The sequence below is a fragment of the Pygocentrus nattereri genome, chromosome 18, assembly GCF_015220715.1.
Source record: "Pygocentrus nattereri isolate fPygNat1 chromosome 18, fPygNat1.pri, whole genome shotgun sequence".
Lineage (NCBI taxonomy): Eukaryota > Metazoa > Chordata > Actinopteri > Characiformes > Serrasalmidae > Pygocentrus > Pygocentrus nattereri.
The window spans coordinates 20,544,002-20,567,756 of NC_051228.1; the positions used below are offsets into that span (position 1 = coordinate 20,544,002).

The 23,755-nt window shown below is 38.6% G+C and overlaps 1 protein-coding gene across 1 annotated transcript; it reads left to right on the top strand.

The window, feature by feature from the left end:
- Window positions 1–4,374: 4,374 nt before the first annotated feature.
- On the top strand, window positions 4,375–21,264 carry rnf208 (ring finger protein 208). The gene is made up of 2 exons (XM_017697262.2): window positions 4,375–5,335; window positions 18,721–21,264. The coding sequence occupies exon 2, from the start codon at window positions 19,753–19,755 to the stop codon at window positions 20,539–20,541; it is 789 nt and encodes a 262-aa protein (XP_017552751.1). The 5' UTR covers window positions 4,375–5,335; window positions 18,721–19,752; the 3' UTR covers window positions 20,542–21,264.
- The last annotated feature ends 2,491 nt before the right edge of the window (window positions 21,265–23,755 follow it).

Genomic DNA, 23,755 nt, shown 5'->3' on the forward strand with positions numbered 1-23,755 from the left:
TTAACATATTGGAAAAAAAAACATAACATTAAAAAAAAATCCATAACTGGCAACATTGAATGTCTTTTTTGCTTTGTCATTTTAGGTGGCCTACCACTTTGTGGCTGAGTTGCTGACGTTCCCAATCGCTTCCACTTTGTTATAATACCACTGACAGTTGGCAGTGGAATATTTAGTAGTGAAGAAATTTCACGACTGGACTGGACTGGACACAGGTGGTATCCTATCACGGTACCATACTGGAATTCACTGAGCTCCTGAGAGTGACCCATTCTTTCACTAATGTTTGTAGAAGCAGTCTGCGGGCCTGAGTGCTTAGTTTTATACACCTGTGGCCATGGAAGTCATCGGAACACTTGAATTCAATTATTTGGATGGGTGAGTGAATACTTTTGGCAATGTAGTATGTATATATATATACAAAGCAATCCTAAACTCTGGTGTGGTCAGTCCATTGTTCAGCTTCTTTGTTTGGTGTGTTTGTATCCTTTTCTCAGTAAGAGCTTCTTGACAGCTACACATCCTTTCAGGCTCATAGTGCTGAGCTGTCTTCTCACAGTGGAAGGATGGACAGAAACATCTGTGGATGTTTTCAGATCTGAAGCAGCTTGATTTTCTCCTCTCTCTCAAAGGTGGGAGCTTTAAGTGCTGTTTATCTGATGGGGATTATCTTATATCTAATCTCTTCAGAAACTCTTGAAAAGTAAATAACTTAACGTCTGTTTTAAATGTGAAAGGGGGTGAAAACTGTGTACTGTTTATATACATGTTAAATAGACTTGTTTTTACATGTATAGCCACACATGAGAGTGTGTGTGTAGACTGAGTAGTAACCCCTCCCCCTCAGTGCTGCAGATTATGTATAGATCAACATGTTGATCTGAGCACATCCAAAACTGATTAAAATCCTTCTGTTATGTAACAGAGGTTCTGGACAGTGCATGGGTTTAGAAACGGACGCTCGGACAATGAGAATTCATCTGTGGATTCTGAGCTGCACAGAAATGATTTCATTCCATACTCATGAACTCTAACTGTCCATTTTCTATTCATTTTTTTCAATTTAGTTTAGTTAATTTCACTATGTTGGCATGATCTTACTTACTGTTTAGCTAAAGCATTAGTAAAAAAAACACAAATGAACATTTAGTAAGGGTGTATCAAAACATGGTGACATTGCTGCAGCATGTCAGGGCACTGTAAGGATCATTGCAAAAGCTTCATGGTGGATTTTGAGATGTTTTGGACATTGTCCTGTTTGGATCACTGTCCTTTTCATCAAATGCTGCTCCTTTTGGCTAAAGACTTCTATTTTAATTCATTAGTTCACAACCAACATTAGTTCGTTTTCCAAAATGCCTCTGGCTTATCCTGATGTTTTGCATACTTCCTCTGTTCTACAAAGCGGTCCTCCTGTATGGCCCGTGAGCCATGTAAACCATTTGTAACTGTTAGACAGAGACACCAGACACCCCAGTGCTCCCACTACAATCTTCTCTCCTTTAAACCAGTTGACTCTGTCTGTCGCTCTAAGAATAAGTAAACCTATAGAAAGAAAGAGGTATAAACAAACAATAATTTATAAATCAGTATTTACTCCTCTACTGGTAACTGAAGCATAGTACCTGAACAATTAGAAGAATGCTATTATTAATTTTATCAGCGGCATCAGGGCCATTTAAACTAGCTCCTCCAGATTTGCTTTCATATATTTTCAAATATGAAATACTGAATATTTAATGGTTAGTATTTACTGAGAGATGTGTGTCCATAATGCCCAGTATGTCCAGCTAATCAACATTTTAAATTTGATATTTAATCAATAATCAATGTCAGTCCATTACTTTAAATTTTGCATTAGACCACAGTTGTAACTAAACCCTGCCTGAGAGACTAAATCATCACTGTCTTGTTTTAAAATGATGAGCTTCTATGAGGCGTGAGACATCACACCCATATACTGTGTGGTTTGAACTCCACAGAGGCTGCTGCTGCAAACTGCAAGTTGTGGCTCTTTTACTGCCCTGTTGTGGGTTCACAGCAGAATTAGATTTTAGAGTAGGTAAAAATAAAATTTGCACTAAAATAAAGCTCTTCTGATCATTCTAACACAGTTATATATACTGTTAAGAATAAATGGTATTGAACGCTGGAGTGAATATTTAACTGCTAATTCCTTTAACCCTGAAGGTTGGTGTGCAGACTGCTGCTCACATAGCAACACAGACAAGAATCTCGCCTAGCTAGTAGCTAACGAAAAGGCAAAGTTAAAGACTTAAGACAAACATTGATAATTTAAAGACAAATGGACTTATTTGCGTTTATAAGCAATCCACTGTTTTTTAAATACATTTAATCTGCAACAAGAAACACTAAAAAGTTGTTTTCAAAAGCTGAAGTCAACTTCTCACTCAGCAGCCTCTGGTTCAAATTTTCCTGTTGCACCTTAATCAGTGTAGCAGTTCTGACCCCTCAGGCACCATTTTAGGTGGGATGGGAAAATTGGAAGTAGAAGCTGGAGAATGAGAAGCTGACTTCAATGTCATAAAAATCAACATTAAGAGACATTTTACAATAAACTACTCCACTTTTGCAAAAAAAGTTCCTGCCAGAGAAAAGTGGCTACAACTGAGCTGAAGCTTAAAGCAGAGCAAAGTAAGTGTGTGTTTTCCTTTATATTACATTTTTAGTCTATACCAGCACATATTAGCACATTAGCACATAGTAAGGCACATTTCAGCCAAGAAAAGTAAAATGTTACTGCAATAAAAAGTACATAAAATGTTGTGGATCCCAAGGTGGTTTGATTTTTGCTGAAAAGACAAAAAGGCTCTTCTTAACATGTTGGTTGCGGACACCTGGATTAGAGAGATGCACTGTCCAGCTAGTACATCAACTATCATTTGTTAAAGGTTATTCTTGTTTACTGTTATTAAACTTGGAGAGGAGAGAACACGAGTGTACCTGATTGCTGTTCCTGCAATTCACTCTCATTGTTTCTTTTTCGCTTTTTTGGTACCAGATGGATTGTTCAGCTTCATCCACTCATCCCTGACACAAGGGGGATGCGGGCCTTTGTGTAATTTGTGGGGCACTATGCATCATGTGTAGTGACCGTATAGGACTGACTGGCTTTGCATACTTCAGACAGTGGCTTTTGTGAGGTTTCCTTCCAAAGGCTCTTCCATGCAGAACATGTTTGTGCAGGCAATGCTACACAGCAGAAAGGTGCACTACCACTCCTGTGTCAGCTAAACCTTCCTGCATGTCATTTGCTGTCATAGGGGGGTTTTGCTTTGCCTTGCTGGTCAGCATATGAACAATTCTTCCTGAGATTGTTCTTGGTCTTCCAGGTCTTGCCTTGAATTGACTGCCATTTCTAAATGATATTTTGGACAGTGGAAATTGTGGAAGTGATTTGATATAATTTCCTGCTTTGTCAACATCAATCAGTTTCATTTTTACATTTTTTCAGATCCTCAGCAAGATCTTAGATCTTAGAGCTTGTTAAGTGTTGGCACAAGGTTTGATGAGACAGAGAATTTAGCACATTACATTGATTACATTTTTTTGAGATATGATCTTCAAAAAAAAGGAACTTACAGGTGACATTCAGTGTAAGTAAGTAAGATTTTATTTGACACATTGTATGTGGCAGCTGGAATTTTTAAATTATGCAAAAAAAAATAGAGATAAGGGAAACTGAAATAAAAGTTTTTGATCTAATACAGAATTTTTATTTCTATCTATTTCTAATTATATTTTCACACAGTACTGTATATAATTGCTGTCAGAACAAAATGTTGTATCACCAAAACGGAAAGAGAAAGAAAAATATTTTTTAGCTTTTAATGTAAATGAATGTAGTGAGTTTTTCCATGTAATTGTGCACCATTTCTGTTAGTCCATTTATCATAAAATTTTAATCCAATAAAAAAGATTTTTTAATTTTCAATCTATGCAAAATATATGTACAAGGATATATTTCCCTAAAGAAGTTCAGTACTGTGCAGTATTCTGTAGAGCAGATGTTTAAGTGTTTGACCTGCTTTTGATGTATGTGTTTACCTCCTGTGTGGGGGCTGAGCTACTGTGAGCATCACAACAAAGGAAGATGGTCCTTAGTCATTCGGAATGAATGGAAGCTCTGAAAAAATGCCGTGTGTGTGTGTGTGTGTGAGGGGGAGGGGAAAGCAGAGCTGGATTCTGATTGGCTGGGATTTTTCACTGGCGATGAGAAAACGTGATGCAGTCTGCAGAGGCACTGCAGCGGAGACTGCAGAGAGAGAGAGAGAGATATGAGGAGGAAGAGAGAGATGAGGAGGAGGAAAGGAGTGTGAAAAGAAACTGAGAGAGCGAGAGGGAGAGGGAGAGAGAGGCGGAGGGAGCACAAAAAATGAAGGGGAGGGTAGAAACGAGAGAGATAGAGAGAGTAAATGAGTGAAGTGTGCAGAGACAGAGCTCTATACACACACAGGCGAGTGGGGGTGAGAAGCACAGAGAAGCATTCACGAGAGAGAGAGAGAGAGAGAGAGAGAGAGAGAGAGAGAGAGAGAGAGAGAGAGAGAGAGAGAGAACGGGTAAGATATAAAGTAAAAGGTAGAGAGACAGAGAAAGGAGGAGAGAGCTACAGAAATTGTGTCAGGACACAGTGAAAGACAGATTGAGAGAGAGTGTGCGTGAGAGATAAAGGAGAGAACGAGTGTGATAAAGAGTAAGTGATTGAGATGGATTGGGTGAGAGACGCAGAGAGAGAGCGAGAGGGTAAGTGGTAGGGAGAGGAAGAGAGGGAAGAGAGTGATATAGAGTGAGTGATATATATATATATATACATAGAGAGAGGAAGAGAGAGAGATAAACATAAGCAGACTGCAGACTCTGGTGCTGAACGAGAGAAAGGAGGGAGGGAACGAAGAGAGAAGCATGTAAGAGAGAGAGAGAGAGAGAGAGAGGTGGGGGAAAGAAATGAGCAGACAGAAGGAGAGGAGTGAACTGTCGGAAAGAGAGATGGTCAGAGGACGGCAGAGTGGACGAGGAGAGTGTTGAGAAAGAGGAGAAAAGGCGGAACAGAAGGAGAACTGCTCGCCCACCACATCCTTCTCCATCATTCTTGTCGCCGTGACGACGCTTCCCTCAATCTTTCCCCTCCTCCACCCTTCTCTCCTTCTCCTCTCATAGAAAGGGATGCTTTCTCTCTCTCATTCCTCCATCCACAGCTGAAACAATATGGATGAGTGAACGTGACTCTGAGGCTTCATCACAGCAAATACATGGATCAGCATCATCATCATCATCACCATCATCATCACTGGAATTGACTGTTCTAGATGCGCAGGTAAGACTGAGTGTTTTGGATGAGGCTAAATTTGAGTTCCTTTTCGTCAGCTTCTTACTGGAATTTTCTGTTCCACCTTAAATGGTGCAGCAGTTACATTCTGTCACCTACCGTTACATACAGCCAACTGCGCCACTTAAGGTGGAACTGGAAAGAATAAGGAGCTAACTTAAGCTGTGTGTTTGTTGGTGTATGTTCGCTGGCTTCTATCTATCTACATATATATATATATATATATATATATATATATATAGTGAGGAAAATTATTTAGAAATAAAAATGTTACTATAGTGTAACGAACAACTGTTTTCAGATTATGCAGAAAAAATGAAAAACAAAAATACAAGTGTATGTGATCTATAAATGAACTGACAAGCACAAGGCTTTAAAAGCTTTTCATCAGACAGACTGGTTTGTATACACTCATTTACATGGAGGAGACTAAACATTGTTTTGAATGTGGGTGCGTGACATTGTGTTTGTATGTTTGTTAGAGTTCAGGTGCCACACAGTCATGTGCTAGTAGGTCACTAAGGAATGAGGAACACAAATTCCATGAACGACTTGTACTATCTGTGTGGGCATCTTGTCCACACGCACTGATTGACGTGCAGCCGAGACCAAGACAGACCTGTATGTGTGTAGCTCCATGCTGCCCATGCACGGCTGCTGCAGTCACAGCGTGTTGCTCTGATTGCATAACCTCCACTGCTGCTGCTGGCAAGCACCCCTCCCTCCATACAGTTCACTCACTGAAAACCAACCACCATCTCGTTCACACCTCCCAGAGAAGCTTCCCAATCGATATTTGTCCCAGGTCACTGTCACATCTGGCTCGTTGTCCTCCTCCATTAATAAGAATGTTCAATACGCGCCAATTAGCATCTGTGTTAATGGATACCGTTACAGCTATAATAGGCGGTTGCTTTGTCTGCGTAATTATTATGGTTGCTTATTATCAGTAACATGGTTTTAGATAAGTGTCAGCATGAGCAGCAGGTGCAATTATTCACGCTGGTGGTGAAAGAGAAGCTGTGGTCATTGTCATTAATGGTTATTGTTAATATTATGAACAAATTTTACTGTTAAGCATTTACAGCTTGTGACTGGGACTGCATTTGTTTTTATTCGCTAGAGAACCGTGCATTGTTGTAATACTAATAGTAAAACCACTGTTGTTTAAGATCTGGGTTTACAATATTTCTACTGTCACTGTTATTATTATTGATTTTAAAATATTGTAAGCTTATTGCTATAATAAGCATGTGCTTCAGGGTTGGTTAGTATCAGAAATGTGGCTTTATACAAATGTTAGGTGCAGTTATTTGTGCTGGTGATGATGGTCAGAGAAGCTTTCATGAATATTTGGGCTTATAATTATTAAGAAATGTTAACTATTATTGGCATTAACAGTGTGAAAATGACTCTGCATATGTTTTTATTCATTAGAGCACTGATCTAAAGAGGTTAATATCACTGTTGTGAAGATCATTGTTTATAATATTAGTATTTGTATTTCGCTGGCTACTCTGGTGGCTATGTGACAATAAAGGCTTCATATGATATTATTAACAGTACTGTTATTGTTGATACCTTTAGTTTCATGACACTGGGAGTTTCTAATAACATGACACTGAGTTGCTATAATAAGCAGTTGCTTTGTCTGCAATTATGATGGTTGGTTAAAACAGGAATGTGGTTTTATATAATTGTCAGCATGAGCAGCATGTTCAATTAATCATGGTCAGAGAAACTGTGGTCATTAATGTTTGTTTTTTGTTATTTGGAGTATTGATGTAAGTACTAAGAAGCAAAATGCCACAGAGATTTCAGCAAAGGTGATCCTAGTGTCAGTACTGCAAAAAGCACTGTGTATTATCTCAAGAGATAATATTATTGTATAGTATTTAGCATTATAATATATTATTCCAGTACTATAAAAAGTACTGTACTTTTTTACTATTATACTGATGTACATTGTACTAGTACTTTACAGTACATATTACGAGTGCACTATAGCATAAAACTAGTAAGCTAGTACTTTAAAATAGTAGTATTATATTAGTCTGTAATATACTACTTTCTAGTATACTAGTATTATTACATTAGTTCATATTAAACTTTTACTACAATATTGTGCAATGGTTTTAGGCACAAAGTATGATCAAATATCAGATATTTTACTACAATAGTCCCATAAATGGCCAGGTCTCACCAGCAGGCCTAAGATTTTATAACAGACTTCTATAAGCTAAGAATAGCTTATTCATATTATTATGTAATATGTATGTTTATGTGATAAACCTTGGATTTTAAGGGGTTAATGCTTGGTTTCATTTATTCTAATGTTGCATGGTTTTAAACTATATCCTTACATGCCTAGGACCTTTACATAACACAATATACTTATATTATAGATTTCATTATAAAAATATACTTGCATTTGGTAGTGTACTGCTAATATATGAGTATATATTATACTTAGGTATCATACGCCTAGTATATTAGTATTATAACAGTGTGTATTATACTAGCATCCTAGCATGTTATAGTATACTAGTATGCCAATGTATATTATACTACTACTATTAGTACTGTCTACAATACAAGTACTTGAATGTTATTCTAGCACACTACTACTTTATAGTGTAGTATTATTATAATAATGTATATTATTCTAGGAAACTAGTACTTCATAGTATACCATTGTTCTATTAAAGTGTACTGTGTGCATGTATTACAGGCTTAGTGTATTAGTATGCACACATCTTATAGTGTGTATTGAACTGGTATAGGTTATACTAGCATATAGTGGTATTTTATCCCATTGTATATTATACTCCTTTTCGTATCGTAGTAGTATCTAGTATTATGTTTTATCATGTAGTGATATTATTGATATCAGTATTGTGAAGATGAGTGTTGATGGTAAAAGTACTGTTAGTGTCATGACATTATGAGTGTTGTAAAGGTGAGTGTTGTGCACTGCTGTGTAATGAGTGTGTGTGAAGGTGAGCGTGTATGTGAAGGATTTGCAGCAGCAGCAGCAGCAGCAGGAACAAAGCGTCCCCCTCAATGAACTGGAGGCAAAATGGCTGACGCCTGCTCTGAATGACAGCCACTGAATTATTAAACACTGCTGCCTTCTTCACATGGCTGAAATAATATGAACCTCACACAGATTTCAATCCATGGTTGACAGTGTTTGGAGAGGCCATGTGTTTGGAGGAATAGAGTATACCCAGAATTCAGCATACCCACGTTTACACCTTACACAGGCTATATATTATCACTGTACAAGATTTAGACTCAGCAGTTGACCTCTATATGCTGTTAAAATTATGTATTGAATGGACCAAAAGAAGAATATTTTTGTCCTGTAAAATTTTGGAGATTAAAGGTTTTGGAATGACAGTGATGTGATGTTACATGTGATGTGTAACATTGCTATTAGACCATGAGCCTTATTTCTTGACTGGGTTATATCTACTGGGATATTGTTGTAGTGCCTTGGTATATAGTAACGAAACTGGGACAAAAACCATGATACAAACGTCCGTGGTCTCGTGTTGACACTCTGCTCTTTAAAAAAATCATACATATCAGTTTCTCCATCACGGCCCCATCAGGACAACTGACTTCACAACATACTCTCAGACTTATGACAAGGAAGGTAAGAAAGAAGCCAGCAGTCACTCAAAAAGAGATGCAGGGCAGCCTAAAAATTGAAGAAACAAAAGTCTAAAGTTTGCACACAAGCATTCAGACAAACCAGAACTCTTTTGGAACAATGTACCAAACACCCACAGTGAAGCATGAAAGTGGGTGCATCATAATGTGGCCTTGCATGGGTTTACAGGGGTGGCCAGAGTGGCCAGTGCCTTTCCTGAAATCTGAGTGGTGACCCCACATGCCACCCAAAAATTTCTGCCATGACAGTGGCTTCCACTTCACAGTGGGACAGGTATTTGTACCTTTAATAGGGGAGTTGTTTCACTTGTTTTGCTTCTCTTTATGTGAGAGCATTTCTATTGGTCTATTCATCATTCATCATGGAATTTTCAATGAAGGGCAGCTGCTGATTTCAAATAATGTACACACACACACACACACACACACACACACACACACACACACACACACACACACACACACATTTTCTAAGCTGCTTCACCCTCAAGGTCATGGGGGTTGCTGAAGCCTATCCCAGTGGTCATTGGGTGAAAGGCAGGATACACCCTGGACAGACATACACATTCACACACACACTCACACCTAGGGGCAATTTAGCATGTCCAATTGGCCTGACTGCATGTCTCTGGATTGAGGGAGGAAACTGGAGTACAAAGAGGAAATCCACACAGACACAGGGAGAACATGCAAACTCCACACAGAGAGGATCAAATAATGTAGAAAAATGGAAATACTTGGGATTTTTGGATAGTGACAATATCTATGTTCGTTCTTATGGATGCCTACTTTCATTAGTGTTTATAAACACAAAGACGAAAGACATTATGTGCATGAATTTGAAGTGAACATATGCACTGGAAGTATATTAAATAACAGGTGTTTGAATACCTGTTTTTCTGCACTGTAGATAATGTGTATGTGCATGTATATGAGCTCACGGCTTGAGAAAGGTTTAAAACAAATATGTATGTGTGTTTGTGATAGAACAGATAAAGACAATGACAGCATCTCGCAAAGAAACATGATGTTCTTTTCCTGATTGTTTATCTGGGCAGGTGGAATGTGTCCAGCATGCATGCACACACTGAAATGCTCTCATGCCTGCATGTGGACACAGATAGAGAGAGATAGGGAGATTGAGGCAGAGAGAGAGAGAGAGAGAGAGAGAGAGAAAGAGAGAGGAGGATGAGGCTGAGGAATGTTCTGGGTGGTGCATGTGTGTGTTGTTTTTATTTAGCGCGTGCAGGAGTGAATGGGGGATGTGTACAGGAATGTTGTGGACGTGAATGAGAGTCTGCAGTGTTGGAGAGTTTATTCAGCATTCATTAGTATGTGAACTGGTATGGAGGGTGAAGAATGCAGAGGTGGAGCAGGTACAGAAAGCTTCATATTACAGGCATGTGTGTTTGTGGGGTGCACTGATCTGTATCTTTTAGTCTGATGGGTTGATAGAACATGATTGATGCTGGCGTAAGATATGTCCAACATTAACTTTTGCTTGTGTATGCACTAGCTCTCTGAAATTATTTCAATGGCATGTTTAATCACAGTCAGAGAAGTTAAACCTGAAATAATCACAGTCTGAGTTTCTAAACCTGGATTAATCCCAGTCTAAATATCAAAACCTAGATTATTCACAGTCTGAGTATCTAAACCTGGATGAATCGCAGCCTGAGTATATAAACATGGATTAATCATACTCTGAGTATGTAAATTTGATGTAACAAACCTGGATTAAATACAATATGAGTATTTAAACCTGGATTAATCACAGCCTGAGTATCTAAACCTGGATTAATCATGGTCTGAGTATCTAAACCTGGATTAATCACAGTCTAAGTGTCTAAACCTGGATTAATCATGGTCTGAGTATCTAAACCTGGATTAATCACAGTCTAAGTGTCTAAACCTGGATTAATCACGGTCTGAGTATCTAAACCTGGATTAATCACAGTCTAAGTGTCTAAACCTGGATTAATCATGGTCTGAGTATCTAAATCTGGATTAATCCCAGCCTGAGTATCTAAACCTGGATTAATCACAGCCTGGGTATATAGACATTGATTAATCAAGTATGTAAATCTGATGTAACAAACCTGGATTAAATACAATATAAGTATTTAAACCTGGATAAATCATAGTCTGAGTGTCTAAACCTGGACCGTTTGGGGCTGCTCACCATGTGGCCATGAGGGAGAGGGGTGCAGTCTCACTTTCTGCTCTAAATGCTGGTGTGTGGCTAAGATATAAGGCTCCGTCCACTGACTATGTGTTTTGGTAGTGACATGAAAACATGGGACAGCAACTTTTTATAAAGTTTTTTTAGGTTAAAAAAGAAAGTTATTATACATCTAAATCTCAGAACTTCAATTTAAAAGAAGTCAAAAAGATCTTTTTAAACCAGTTCAATAGAATGATCCATATACTACAAATATCTCAAAAATATTTAATATAAGATGCTCTCACATGTCCAGACATAATTTTGGTATAGTGAATAGAAGCGGGCCTAGCATTAGCCTTAGCATGGCTCTGCCTGACCTGCTTTGACACTCCTCCTGTTTCTGGGATGAGGCTGTTGCATAACGTCCCAAAGAACAGCGAGGAAGCTTTACTGTTTCCCACCTTATATGCTGGTGTATATGCCTTGAAACACTTCTTAGTGTTTTAGATATTTCTCACTCATAGCTCACTGTTACCAGTGGAGAAATTGTGCGGAAAGTGCAGATTCTATATTTCATTTCCAAACATTTGTGTTTGTAAATAGAGGAGGAGATATTTAATTTAATTAAAATCATTTTTAATGAAAACAACATCCTTTACATTTTTGTTGTGTTGCTTTTGTAATTTTACATCAACTAGAATAAAACAGACGTTAACTGGAACCTAACTTAAGAGATTGTAAATCAGATGCAAATAGTATGTGTTACTTAACACAATATATTATTATTAACTCTATGTTATGTATATGTATGGCAAAGCAATTAAAGATATGTATAGCAAAATCTAGACCTGTGCTAGATAAACACTGTCTGAAAGTACAAAAGTGTGCAAACCTTCATTTATGTAATTTTCAGTAAAAACAGCCCTTACGTTTAGTGTTTAATGTCTCACTCTTTACCTTTATTATAGCTTCTACTCTTTTCAGGAGACTCTATTTGAGTTTTTCAAAGAAATCTGCAGACACATCTCCAAAGCTTAGTCTTACAAGTTGGGTAGATTTTGTGCTTCACAAGATCCAAGTAATCTCAGTTACAAATTTGGACTCATCAGTCCATAAAACCTCACTCCACATCTCAGAGGTCCAGTTTTGGTGTTCTAGTGCAAACATTCTTCTTGAACATCAACTTCTTTTACAGTCCATTTCCTTTTCTGGACAACTGCACATCCTTTCAGACCCACAGCACTGAGTTCTCTTCTCACAGAGGAAGGATGGACAGATGTTTTCAGATCTGAAGCAGCTTAATTTCTCCTCTGTCTCTAAGACGAAAGCACTGTTTATCTGATGGGGATGGTTTTGGTGTCTACCAGGTCTTCCAGGTGGTTGTTAGGAGACCCAGTTTCTCTGTAATATCTAATATCCTCAGAAATATCTGCTTTAGTCATTTCAGGTGCACAGCTTTTGTTGGGAGGGCAGAGCTGAGACTTTTTAGATGAGAAGATGAGCTGAGAAAATGTGTAACTGCTAAATGGCTATTTTGACTGGAAATGTAATAAACATGAAGGTGTTTTCTGACTTTTGTACATTACTGTTTGTACCTAAGGCTTCTAGACAGTATGTGAGTGAAAGGCTCTCAGGGAAGACAATGACTTGATAATGCTTTTGTGGTGGCTCTTTTGTGTACGTTCTATACATCATCAATCCTTGTATCATCAACATTGGGCCTCCTCAGGAGAAGCAGCAAACTGTTTCTATTTGCCTTCTGTCCAGTAGAGATTACTGTTTGGTGTTTAAAAGCATGTTATTGACCTTGGCAACTTCAATCAAGCCACAGAAATAGAAGAAAGCCACCAAACATGAAGATGTAAGACATGATAAGATTTGAGTTGCTGTTTCTGCAGCACGCTGACATGCTTATATCTCGGCTGTTTACTGTAAGGCTGAGAGTGCAGCAGCCATTTTCTACGGCACATCTCACGCATGCTGTTGTCTGTGTGTGTGTGTGTGTGTGTATGTGTGTGGTGTGTGTGTGTGTGTGTGTGTTGTGTACGCTGCAACAAAACGGCATCTTGGCAAATGAAATCATCTCAATTGTAGGCAATATGGGTAATATTTTATAACAATTATGAGATCACTGGAAGAATACTGGCAACCTGTCCAAGGTGTATCCTGCCTTCCGCACGATGATCGCTGGGATAGACTCCAGCACCCCCCCGTGACCCTGAGGGAGAAGCGACTTAGAAAGTGTGTGTGGAAAAATATTGTAACCTAATTCATCCCATTCATAATTCTCATTTTATGGATTGACATGATCTCAATACAGAAGTGACAAGTAATCTCACTTGTTTTGAGAAATATCCTACATTTTCCCTGCATTTTATGTTTTGAGGTCCACTTATAAGGTTATGTGTTGGTTTGATGTACCAAAAACATGTACATGACCATTTCCACCCTCACAATATCTCCTACGCTCTTAAAAATAATGGTTCTTCAAGGATTATGTAGTAAAGAAAATGGTTCTGTACAGAATCACGAACACTCAAAGAACTATACATGAATAGTTCTTTGCATCATGAAAGATTTATTCAGAATGTGCCGTAGATGGTTGTATATAGAACAACCATCAAATATAGATTTCAAGGATGTAACAATAGAAGAACACTTTTTGGTGCTATATAGAACGCTTCTCAAAAGATTCTATATAGAACCATCTATAGCACATTATCATTCTGAAGAACGTTTCATGCAGGGTTTGTTGAGTGTCAGATCATTTTAAGGAAAAAACGTTGAGAAAGAATTTAGGAAAATTGAGGAAAATCAATTGCTATGATTTGACTGAGGATAATAATGTCACTAGTTGAAAAGGCTTAAATCTGAATAACCTTATTTTATTCTTACAACAACTTGTTTATTACAAATATTACATACAGTTGTATGCAAAGGTTTGTGTGCCACCTGCATTTTTCTTGGTGCATGATTTCTTTCATTGAAACAAATAAAACATACAATATACAATATTCCATGTGCCATAACCTTTACACAGGCCACTCTTTCCCACTATGTTAAAAAGTCCATATCCTACATTCTTCTTCAATTAATTATTTTTTTGTTGTTCAGGTCCACTTTTACTTTTAATGTGTTTTTTTGTACCAAAAACATTAACAATCATTTTTTGCATGACCATTTTCCAACCTCTCTTTATCCCTTACAATTTTTGTTACTCTACATTTAAGACTGGCATAATATGTAAATAAGCTCTGTTCTGATTGGCTGTCCTCTGTTTTGTATCATTAAAAAATCAGTCCATACTGAAACACTATTTACTTCATTGTGATTGGGCGGAGCTAAACCGCTATGCATTAAATAGTGTATTTATGTATATAGGTTGTTTTCTTTTATGTCAAAATGAATTCAGAATGGGCTGTTTTTGCAGTTTTCATATATAGACTGTATGGACTGAGTATGTTTTGAAATGTTAAGTAGTGGATGTATTAATTTATTTTTACTTCAGAAAATCAACAAAAAACATACAATGAAACCAGGAGTGCCAAAACTTTTGCTTGTGACTGTGTATTGCCCACATTTTAAATTTTACTTACCAAGATCTTATTTTATGTACGTATGTGTGTGTGCACCTACACTTGGGGTTATTTCCAGAGTTGCCTTGCAGCTCCCTGGCACCATGGCAACGCAGTCAGAAATGAATGTGAGTGAGAAACAGCTCATTAACCCCGCCTCCTTCTCCAGGACTGGCTGGCAATGCAAGACGCATTAGTCACTACAGTATTAAAGGAAAGTATCACTATAAACAATACAATAGTAAACCATCAGGTAATGTTTTAACCTAGTGTGTTTTTTACCTCTGTGTGTCTGTTAAGGGCAATAACTTTTATTTTACTGTAAAGGGGAATTCCAGAAACGTTTCAAAAATGTTACACAATTAAATCATTGAGATGTAAACTGAGGTTTTCAGAGTGGTGTGTTATGAAATGGTTGATAGTAGAGACTCTGTCTTTACAGTGGTGGTGATAGGAACCAGGGGTCACCATGACTACAACACAAATATGAACATTTTATTTGCTATCCAAAACACCAATACACCTACACGTGTCTTCTGAGCTTTTATATGGAATTTTGATGATGGTAATGATAAACCTGAAAAAGACGTTTTCACTTTGAATGCATCACTCTGCCATAAATGATTTTTAATACATCTTAACCAAACCTTCTCAAAACTATCATAAACCAGTGCCTCAAACATCAGGCAGTGCATTCATAACTATTTCTGTGAACTCTTCAGATGTCTGGTTCCTATCATGATCACCATGAACAATTATAACTCTTTTAGAGTTAAAACACCCTGAATGACTTCTAGTTCACATCTTACTCATTTAATTGTGCAGAAAGCTTTAAAACCTAGAGATAGTTCCCCTTCTACATAAACAGTGTCGTATTATCTTTTTGAACACAGGTGGATTTTTAACAAAAAATAACCAAAAACCACAACAACTACTGTTACCATGGCTAAAATAATAATAATAATAATAATAACAATAATAACAATACATATTTTTATTGTTAATCTTAATAGCAGTCGTAGTAGTTATATATGTAGAGCATATCATTTTTTCAGTGTTCAATTAAATCATTTACAGTGTTCAATTAAATCACTTACATTTAACAGTAGAATTATATGAGACTTTTAATGTGACAGCATTTGTGCTCCTGGTGAACATGAATTAAATTATTGTCAGTAAGCTGCTGGTAAACTGCTTCAGTCTTTGTTCTCAGTGGATTCCTATGGTAATTCCTGCTATGTTGTGAATGAATCCACACTGGCAGATGTAACTATCAGTCTAAATTATAATGATATTAAAAAGTTAGTTACAACTAAATTACATTCACATGTAATTACGTTGCCTTAGATTGATTTTAACAATGTATCATTTATAGAGGTTATGTAAGGAAACCAGCTACAGTGTGTGGTGAGTGAAGCAAATCAACCCATCAGATGTAAATATCGAGTCACCTGATGACAACGTTAGAATGGTGGCAAACACTGTTGTTTCCAACCTGCATAGTTTTGACTAGCAACACATGCCTTGTTTCAATACTTCATAGTTTGAATATAACACACATTTAAAAAACTGAATCGAATAATTTCTTTGTATAGCTAAAAATGTTGGTGTAGAACTTTGTACTGCTTTATTTTTGTTGTTGTTAGCCAGGTAGCCATGTAGCCATATGGCCACATTCACCAAGCAGGACTGGTCTTGGATCCAATTCCATATTTATCACAGTTATTGTCACAAATACTGACTCTGGATCAGCACTCTGACTCCTGAGGTGGCTTGTGAATATAAATCCTACTCTCTAAAGTGGCTGCCCACAGTTTTGTTCATTTTTATAGCTCACAGTGAGTCACTGTGACCTAAATCACAATGACAATCTGCTTGACCTTAATGAAAACCTAGATGCGATTTGAGGAGTTTGATTTGGGCGACTATTGTGTTGTGCTGCTCCAGTTTTAAACTAAATAAGCAAAAATTGGACACCAAACATACCTCAGCTTGAGTACAAGTGGAAAATTGTATAAATATTTAACATTATTTCAATGGGTGGTTAGTCCAGCTGAGTAACGTAGCCTAGCCGATGGTTGTGTAGTGAATGTAAACAATGTGCACCACAGTTTGCCATTAGATTGAATGGCATTTTTACCATTGTTCTGTGAAGCTTGCCCAACCTCACCACAGAAAGTGTGAAAGAATGCATTTGTGGGTGGAGCTCTAATACATGTGTGTATTAAAGAATAGAAGGAACTTCCACAATGTAGGTGGATGAAGGGATATTATTAGTCATCATTTAATATCGTCAGGGTGAGATGTCAGTTTAAGATCACACTGGGTGTGTACATGTGCGGAGGGGATGCTTGGTTGTGGGCAAAGCAGAACGCTGTCAGCATGTGAATCTGGTCGTGGTGGGCTGCTGTGAAATGGAGGGGAGATAAAAAGCTCATAAATAGCAACTCTGACTAAAAGAGCGCTCTCTCATTCTCTATCTCTCTCTCTCTACTTATGCAGCATCTAGGTCACCTCTCTCACTCTGCTCTCTCTGTCTCTCCATCCTCCCCCTCACTCTGAGGACCACTGCAAATGTGTCAGTTCTCCCTACTGTTTCCTGTCCTTGGCATGCTCACATACATTCTCAGAGTTTCTCACAGATGACTGGCTCATACATGTCACACCACAGAATAAACCGCTTTTGTTTGTGAGCTGTTCATATGCCACTGACTCACTGCAGGCCTGCACACTAACATCCATTTTGCAGTCTGGTCTGTGGGCCTCCACTAGAAACCAAAAAAGTGCATGAAATTACGAGTTAGGCAGCTATTCTGCAATGCTTGGACATGTTGTCCTGCAGCAAGGTCAGTTTCTCTCCCTGCTGTAGCGCTCAGTCCCCCGCAGGATCGCAGATGGCAGCTGGTCTGAGCAGTTTTTTGGCTTTGAAAGCAGCGAGCCGTTTCAACTGCTCTCTTACACTGCTAGTCAAATGTTTGGGGACACCTACCTTTTGAATACCTACCTTTAGAACCCCTCCCTGCTCCAGCTAATTAGCATCATCAAAGGTCCCTGATTGGCTGGAGCAGAATCATTAGTTTTATTAGTTTTTTATTAGTTTTCATTAGTGTCAGTGACCACCACCACCGCCCTTTATCAATGGCCAGTTTTTTAATGCAGAGGCACTCTTGGTTTAAGAGTGGTTAACCATTTCTGGTCAACAGCAGTTCTTTGGTGACCATTGATAGATTGTGCAGCAACAGGTTTTAAAATCTGGAACAACTGACAAAAGTACCAACTTCAGATTAAAACCAAAATTTCATCCCATTCTGATGTTAGCACTTATCAGCTTAAACCATGTTTTGGGCTCAGATTCAATATGTGCTTTTAATAATAGTTTGCTAGTTCAGACCGTCTTCAACATATTGTTGTAGTATTGAAAGAGACTGTGTTTTAATACAAGAAAACATGCAGGAGGAGAGAACACTCCGAGAGCTTGGGCTGGAGTTTTGGGTGGCGACTGCTTTGAGCTAGAATGCTTCCCCCTCCCACCCTTTTGACAAACAGAGGTAGAACTGATAGAGAACTGAGAAACAGGGAGGGGATTCAGTGGTGGTGGTGGACCTAGAGAGTTCATAATTTGTAAAAGAGAACTGTCAAATCATTATTTAGGTAAAACCTGCTCTTCACTTTAATGAACATGAAGCTGAGTTTATGCAGGACATTTTAGGTGTTGTTTTGACTGCTTGTTTAAAAATTTAAACTGAAAACCACTTGTATCCAAACATTAGCTACATTTTAAATTGCGTGTTCTTCTTAGTCTCATGAATTTGGGTTTTATTTGGCCCTTTCCTACTCAACTTGAATCCTGTGTATTGCACTAGGTTCCTCGGCTTGCAGGCAAACAACCTAAAAAAAGATTGCTTTGTCATTTTATTACATAACCATCACCTGGCCTCTTTTGTCTTTGTCACCAGGAAAAGAAACTACCTAAGAGACTCCACATCCAGCCTGCTAGGCAAACAAGCCTGGAACAGACTCTGGACATACTCCTGGGACACTCCTGAACCTGTCACATCGCTGAAGAGTGGACGCACACCCTTCCTCAGACACACACTCCTCTTGAGGAATTCCAAGCAGTGTCAGACCTTCTAGATCTTTCCTTTGTGTCAAGAACATTCGCCCAAAAACGACACTGCTGATCATTTCCAGGAAGGGGTGGGTCTTCAGAGCTTCTGAGCTCAATTTTGGAGGAGGAAGGAAGTCATTTCAGTTGTGCCCCTGAGTTGGATGTGTTACCCTGGCACAAACCGCTCTAGTTCCTTTTAGAAACTTCACAAGAAGTGAGAACATAAACCTAATAAGCTTGTGATTTAGTCCTTAAATGCCTTCTTCAAGGGATTTTCTGTGTAGGTGCTAATTGTATCTCTATAAAGTCTATAAAGTAGGTATTTATGGTATCATCTTGAATATTAAGAAATATCTCAGTGGTTAAGTATTTCTTGCTGTGCTGTGTTCGGCATTCATTTGTAAAACTGGATATAGAGTATTATTTTTGCTCATAGAGAATTATTAAGTAATAATAACCAGGGTTTAAGTCATCAAATCAGTGGACATTGCAACCTGCCAAACATCGTGAACTACTGGATATTTAAATCCACTGGACATTCAAGCTACTAGACATTGCACACTACTGGATATTGCAGACTTTTGGACATTGCAAACTTCACATTGGAACTTGCTTTACCTTCTTATGAACTTTAACTTCAAGGAATCTGAGCTCTAGATCTACAGTCCTGATCCATCCATGAGGAACTAGTGTGACTGCAAACTGTGCTTGACCAGCAACTTCAACAGAACAATGGACAAAAGCATCCGTCCATATGTTCCCTCCAATGGCTGAGCGTCATCCTCTGAGTATACAGAAGACATCATCCAAAGGGCTGTGAGTGACACCACAAACACACACTCAAACTCCTGTAAAGACCACGCTTCACTTCTCGGAGCGAATGTCCTGTCTGCGACGCCAGCCTGTGACCATCCCAATGGATACCGTCAAGATCATCCAATCTGAGAAATTCCCCCGGGAGTGCCCAGTGCCAGTCACTCAGCCTCGTTTTGCACCTCCTCCACGGGTGGCCTGGGATGGAGGAGGTGAAGGGGAAGTCATTGTCAACCAAGCCTGTAGCGACTTGTCCCTGGAGGTCAATGGAAACACTGTGGTCAATCCACGGCCTATGGTATCCCCTCCAGCTCCTGTCTTGCGCCGGGAAGCTAGCTATTTAGCTCAACGCAAGGCAAGCACCACCGAGATATGCTACCACCAGTTTCACTACAAGATGGATGACGTAATCGTGAACCAGTACGTGCTTCGCTCTTCGTCCACTTCTTCCTCTTCTTCCTCCTCGACATCCTCTGGGCCGGTGATGCCATGTGAACCACTGGACTGCCCAACTTGCGGACACATGTACAACTTTGCAGGAAAGCGCCCCCGGATCCTTTCCTGCCTGCACTCAGTGTGCGAGGAGTGCCTGCAGATCCTGTATGAGTCTTGCCCCAAGTACAAGTTCATCTCTTGCCCCACGTGCCGCCGTGAGACCGTCCTCTTCACCGACTACGGCCTGGCCGCGCTGGCCATCAACACCAGCATCCTGAGCCGGCTGCCATCTGACCCCGGAGGGACCGTGCAGTGGGGCGGAGATGCCGACCGCAGCTGCTATCAGACGGTGCGCCAGTACTGCCAATCGGCATGCACCTGCCACATTGCCAACCCGCTCTCATCCTGCGGCATCATGTAGATCCAAAACGGACTATTGAGTCGTACTGTTTGAGCCAAACCACAGAACTCAACCACCCCTATCACCCTGCTTTTCCAAAGCTTTCTTCCTGTAGATCCAAAAACAGCCCACCAGGTGGCACTGCTCGAGCCAAAACCAAGACCCTTCCCATGACACTGTTTTTTCCCAAAGCTCTCCTTCTCTCCCAACATCCTTTCACTTGCAGCATAACGTAGGACTTTGTAAACTCCTGAACAATGCAAATTGCTGGACCAAAACAGGCCATCAGATGTGAAACAGGCCCTCAATTGGCACTGTTTGAGCCAAAACCACTTCACGACCCTACTTCTCCAAAGTTATCCTTCCTGTTGGAGCATCATCTAGATCCAAAACAGTCCATCAGGTGGTGCTGTTTGAGCCAAAATGCCAAAACACAACCCCTCCTTGCTGTGACCATGCTACTCCCAAGTCCTCTGTCTCACCCACAACAGATGTATCTATAGATCTAATAGCACAGACGGTTGCTGTCTGGACTTTTAAGTGAAAAGGACACTTGTGCGCGGAGCCAAGAAAAATGAAATATCAGAGTAAATGTATTTTATGTACGAACTAATTGACCCCTTCCCCAAACCCTGTTTCTCTTGTTTGGATGTGTTTGTCATTGACATCTCTTCACATGGGAATGCCAAGGAGACTTTGTCTCCCCCCCCTCCTGGGTAAAGCAAATAAATTAATTGAAATGAATGGCTTGGTCTGATCTTAAAACAGTGGATCACTAGTCATGAAATCTAACCAAACTAAATCTAATCAATCAACTAATCGAAAATGATTTATGATAACTCATTCATGCTGACAAAGTAGACAAAAAAACTTGAGAAGAACACAGTTTACTTAAAATGACAATGTTTAGAGACAAAAAATGCTAATATGGTTATATTCAGACAAAATGACTCACAGTAAATGGTGCTAATGATCCATAGCTCATTATGAGCATGACTGAAATACAAAAACTATACACAATTTACACAAGCAGTTTGGAAAATACTGCAGTTGAAAATATGAGGAACAGTGACTATTTTGAGAACACGAGAAAGGAATGAATGTGCTAAATGAATGTGCATGAAACACTCTTGACATATCACAGAGAATACATCATGTATAGGCTTATTAACTTACTTAGCAGCAGAAGGGTTTGTTAAACAAATATGTAACATCAAAAATATACATTACAATATACATATTCCGTTGATATCTGCAGAATACATCAACACATTGCAAAGTATTCCATTTACTCATGCCAAAGATTACTCTTGATTCTGAAGATGTTACATATCCTCGCTGTCAGAACAAAACCGTTAACCTCCATTATCATTTGATAATGACAGCTGTGTCAAAATTTCAAAATAAAAGGTCATATAGAAATTACTAAAAATAAATTATTGCTACATTATCTTTCATTAAAAGTTAAGATTATTTTTTTCTTTTCCTCCTATAAAGGTTTGGGAAATCCAATATAAATGCGGGCTGTACAGAAATTTTGCCAAATTTCAGATAAAATTTTCCCCAGTATGTTAAGTGAAGCTGTGCACAAATTTTTGCAGTAAAATATCTGAAAATGTGTAGAGGATGTGTTATTTTCTCTTAGAGAATTAAAAATAAAATAAATGCAATTTGACGGGGGGTCTTCAAACTTGTGCATATGACTGTATGCTCTTTTACCTAGGCTGACAAATGAGCTGTCATACCAAGGACAAATTTCAGATCTGCGTGAGAGTATGAAGTAAAGGTAATCCATGAAAGATTCACTCCACTTGTATAAACTATTACAAGGTGTAGGGCATTGGAAGTGCCATCATAAACAATATTAACACATAATAATAATAATAATGGTCTACACTGTGTATTATCATTACCATTAAAAGGGAGTTCCACTAAGTTTATAAAATGTCTCCATTAAACAGTTAAGGTGTTAACAGTGACTCAGAGTGGTTTGGTGTGTAATAGTTGGTTGTACAGGTTTCTTTAACAAGGGTTGCCATGACTAACATTTTTTTATACTATACAAAGCCACCAGTGAACCTACATGTTTTTATATGCAGTGATGATGATGATAAAGTATGAATAGTTTTCTTTGTGGACTGTTTTGCTAAGCATGTTCCCCTCCACCATGAAAGCCTTTAAACATGTTTTATGCCATAAATTCAGTCAATAATCGGGCAGCTTATTCCTGACCATTTAATGTAATAACTTTTAAAGATTTTAGATGCATTAAACTCTTCAGACGTCTGGTTCCTATCACTACCATTGTGAACAATTCTGACTCTGTACGTTTTTCTATCATAGAGCATTTTACACCAAACCACTCTTTATTGTAGACATTTTATAAAATCAGTGGAACGCCCTATTGAGGTTCTAGCTAAATATCAAGATTTAGGACTAGATTAAACTGGCTAAAGCCAGTCTGTAACGCTAACTCTTACCCAGCCTGACTCAGGCTCTAATCCGTGCCCTACAATGTATGATGCAATACGAATGCTGTGATGTAATACTCCAACTGTACACTACTGTGCAATTTTACAATAACACACTAAGCTTTCCCTACTGAAAAACAAACAGCACAAAGCAGCATGAATTCATGTTGGTTTAATGTGGTCTAATCTGGTTTATGCTGGTCTGGTGCTGGTTAAAATGGTCACACCGACAAACAACATTTGCGGTTTTGCTGGTGGCCTGCCATGCTAATCTACAGTTTTTCTGGCAGCACTGTTGGACACAGATGTAGACTTGTCATGGATTAAATCACCACGGTCAGAAGAGATTCTTACTGAGTTAGTATTAGCTACAGCATTAGCTGAAAAAGCAGTTATCTGTGAAAACAAGCCCCTGATCTTACAATGCAGAATCCATCTCCTAGCAAAGAGGGCTCTATATAGTATCAAAGCTTTACTTGTAACAGTAGCAGAACCATTTTTGTGCTATAAAAAAACATTTTGTAAAAGGTTCTTTTAAAAATATGTACAACAAGTTCTCCATCATAGAGAGGAACCATTTAAATCAAATCAAATAACCATTTAAATATGCAAATGATGTCATATGCAAAAAATTTGCGCACCCCGATTCTGTTTATTTGCTGAATTTAACATATTGGAAAAACAATGAAACAAATAATGTGGCCTGTGCACAAGTTATCGCACAATATAAAATGTACTTATATTTTTTCCAGTATATTAAATTC